At 41.4% G+C, this 3,666-nt stretch overlaps 1 protein-coding gene across 2 annotated transcripts in view; it reads right to left on the bottom strand.

Annotated features, from left to right (window-relative positions):
• Mtrf1 (mitochondrial translation release factor 1) overlaps positions 1–2,918 on the bottom strand; it is a 22,497-nt gene extending 19,579 nt beyond the window's left edge. For both annotated transcript variants that reach the window (XM_005366040.3, XM_026788701.1), the window contains exons 1-2: positions 2,710–2,918; positions 613–1,038 (exon numbers count right to left, since the gene is read on the bottom strand). In XM_005366040.3, coding sequence (XP_005366097.1) covers positions 613–1,030 — 418 coding nt within the window. In that variant the 5' untranslated portion in view covers positions 1,031–1,038; positions 2,710–2,918. The remainder of the gene's footprint in view (positions 1–612; positions 1,039–2,709) is intronic.
• Between the last annotated feature and the right edge of the window lie 748 nt (positions 2,919–3,666).

The raw sequence follows: 3,666 nt of genomic DNA, 5'->3' as shown, positions 1-3,666 counted from the left end.
CTAGTAGCTTCCATATACCCTGTCTGGTTTTGAGGGCCGAGATGCTCTTTAGAACCCTATGTATTTGGGGTTTGTTTTGTTTTGTTTTGTTTTTGAGAGAGAGGGTTTCTCTGTGTAACAGTCCTGGCTGTCCTGGAACTGGCTTTGTAGACCAGGCTGGCCTCAAACTCATTGAGATCCACCTGCCTCTGCCTCCCGAGTGCTGGAATTAAAGGCCTGTGCCAACACCACCCAGCCAGAACCCTATGTAATTCTTTACTAGACTAGGGATCATATCATCAATGACACATACATTCTCTCATATTACACCGGAGAAGCCTTGCGATAGGAGAACTATCACTCTGTATTATTCCTAATAATAATAATAATAGAACAGTGCTCAGTAAATTAACTTATGATGATATCAAGTCTCCCAGACTCTAACCCCCTTAGTAAGAACCATGAAGAGCCTGAACTCTTAGCAGATCCTCAGCAACTGAAATAGGTCAAACACCGAGTGAGGATATCGTCCACCTTGTACCAAGCATTGAGATTTTTTTTTGAAAGCATTATAGGCTTCTTAAAAACAGAATTGATCCCATACTTATACACACATAGCTATCATTTACCTACTTTCACACATTGATTCTAACTCCTCCATGGCTTTTTCAGCCTCCTGGATTTCTTGATAAACAGCAGCAAGCGGCGCTAACTCAGCATGCCTTCTGTGTAAGGCCCTTCTCTCTCCTTCATGCTCCGAGCCATCCTGCAAAGAGCACTCAAGGGCTTGGTACTCTTTATTCAGGTCTTCCATATACTTCTGTAGGGCTTTATGTTTCCAAAGCATCTTTGTATCTTGATGACAGTAGCTCCTGGACCAACTCTTATTTAATAGCTGAGGGAGAACGTGACTCTTGTTTTGTCTAAAACCCCACAGCCTTGAATCAAGACTTATCAGTCTTAATGGCTGACGGTGGAGGAAGACGTGTTTCTGAGGGTAAGCATTTAGAGGTGGATTCCGAAAAAACCAAATACACAGGCGACGGCTCATCTCAGCAGCTGTAATGTAAGATGTACAATTTGAAAGGAGCAAGTCTAAAGATATATGGTTTGATAAAACGAAGAGTTTCAGAGAAACCTTTAGCTCATGGCTTCATTCAGCTCCAAAGACAGTCAATGACTCAGAAAGATGCACACACTTATAAATGTATGTTATATATGTATAAATATACGTATATAAATATATATTTAATTTTATTTTTTTACTTACTTATTTTCAGAATGAGTCTCACTATGTAGCTCTGGCTGCCTTAGAACTCACTCTGTAGCCCAAGATGTCCTTGAACTCAGAGAGCCACCTGCCTCTGCCTCTCAAATGGTGGGATTGATTAAAGGGAAGTGCCAGCAGGGTGAGCCCACAAGCAAAACTCTTGAAACCTCTAACTAACAGTATATTAAAACAATCGAGGAGTCGGCAAAACAGCCCAGAGACTACAAGTACCTTCAGCCAAGTCTGACCACCTCTGAATTCAATCCCTGGGACGCACATGACACAAAGAGGGACTTGCTGATCTGCACAGCTGTGCTGCGGCATGCACACCCTGCACATGCGCACATGTGCACAAAAAGGAGTAACCTGACATATGCAAAATCAACCAGGACAGTGAGTAGGAGTATAACTGACAGATACATCACTCAACGGGGGAAGTCACTTTTAGCTTTAAATGAGAACATAAACAACACTTCAAAGCTATAAAATAGCCACGTGGTGGTGGTGAACACCTTTAATTCCAAGGACCGTGGCAGAGGCAGATGGATCTCTGTGAGTTTGAGGCCCACCTGGTCTACCGAGTGAGCTCCAGGACAGCCAGGGCTACAGAGGAAACCTGTCTCGAAAAACCAACAAAACAAAACAAAAGCTATAAAATAATTATGCAGCCTAATAGTGCTGCTCTGCCTGAGCACGAAGCTTCCACATGGTTCTCATGCACACACACACACACACACACACACACACACACACACACTAACTTTTTAATAATGACAGATTAGGTAAAATTGGCTATCTACAATAATTATGTGTTCTTCCCTCAGAAAATCAAGAACTAAGAGAAGAATACTATGACTTTATTAAGCAAGAGAGGGGACACAAAGTTTTCTAAGGAAAAATGTTTTGCCTCCTGAAATTAAAACTGCAAATAAGGACCAAAGTTTAGCAGTCTGGCCAGAGGATGCAGGTCAGGGGTGGACCGCTTACCCAACACGCATTAAAAATTACCATAAGCAGTCTTTACTACAACGGTTGTTGCTGTGCTGGACAACATTTATATATGAGCTCCCATGATCTCGTTAAATCTGACAGCGCTATCATTTACAAATGAAATATTCAGAATGTTCAGCATTAGCTAATCACAGCTGGAATTGGAGAATACGTCAGAAGGAGTGTCCATTTGATGGTGAGAAGAATAAAAGGATGGCAGATTTCTGTAATAACAGTTCTGGCTAAAATTTCCATTTTAGGAGCAGCCGTGGAACGAGTAACTATGAAAGTCAGAAACCGCAATGTTACTTTCTAAGGTCACCTAAAGCTAGAAAGAGAAGGTATCGACATCAGTTTCTGGCATGTTAAAAATGGCATTAAACGGGCTCCAGGAGCAGAATGTGAAAATCATAAGTGGGCAATGGTAAAATAATAAAGTCTTCTGAAGGCCAAGAACGAATCGTGAATACCTAAGCAAAAGAAGAAAAACGACGTTCTCGTTTCTTGCTGAGAACTGAACCTTCCGTATCAGCAACATTTCAGCTCAAGGTACTGCAGACATGCTCATTTCCAGGCTACTGCTTCCGGGTTACGTTTGTATTTGGCTCCTCCTCTATTTTGACGTTTCTTGCAGAATAGTCACCCTTAGGTGTCCGTAACAGTAAACAAGAATGAAATGATGAAGCGGGAAGGAGTTTCCTCTGGAAAGCCCAAGCTCCAAATAAGTTTAGGGCGGAAGTCCAAGCGGTGTGGTGGCCAGAAGGAGCGGATCATTCTTGCCTGGTGCCTAACCAAGGAATCCTGGGAGTTGTAGTTTATCCTTCCCCAGGTCTCCTTGATCCCACCCCAAGCCTCTTGCTCCTTCCACCACTCTTAAAACTTAGGTTTTTCAGTTACTTGCAAACCTAGAACCGAGACTTTTTCCTAATTTAAATATTAAATTCTACAATATATTATAGGTGAAATCACAGGAATTTTTATACGTGTTACAAACCCTTAAAGCAGTAGTTTCTAACTTATTTTTTTAAGAGTACAAGAGGTTAAAGCTAGGGTACTCATGCATGCTAGACAAGTGCGCTACCACTGAGCTATATTCACAGATTTGAGGTATTTGAGTTTTTTTTATGGGATTTTTTTTAACCATTAAAAACCTTAGGTGAGAGGCTGGAGAAATGGATCAGAGGTTAAGAGCACTGGTTGCTCTTCAGGGTGTCCAGAATTCAATTCCCAACAACCACATGGTGGCTCACTACCATCTATAATGAGATCTGGTGCCCTCTTCTGGTGTGCAGCCATACATGGAGGCAGAACACTGTATACATAATAAATAAATCTGAAAAACTTTTTAGGCGATTTTGCATTTTAATTGTCACACTTTCAGTCAGTGTTGCTTAAAACAATGAGTAAATAAAACTATATAAATTTGT

This window comes from Microtus ochrogaster, unplaced genomic scaffold (assembly GCF_000317375.1).
Source record: "Microtus ochrogaster isolate Prairie Vole_2 unplaced genomic scaffold, MicOch1.0 UNK6, whole genome shotgun sequence".
Classification (NCBI taxonomy): domain Eukaryota; kingdom Metazoa; phylum Chordata; class Mammalia; order Rodentia; family Cricetidae; genus Microtus; species Microtus ochrogaster.
This window is presented reverse-complemented; position numbering and strand designations above follow the sequence as displayed.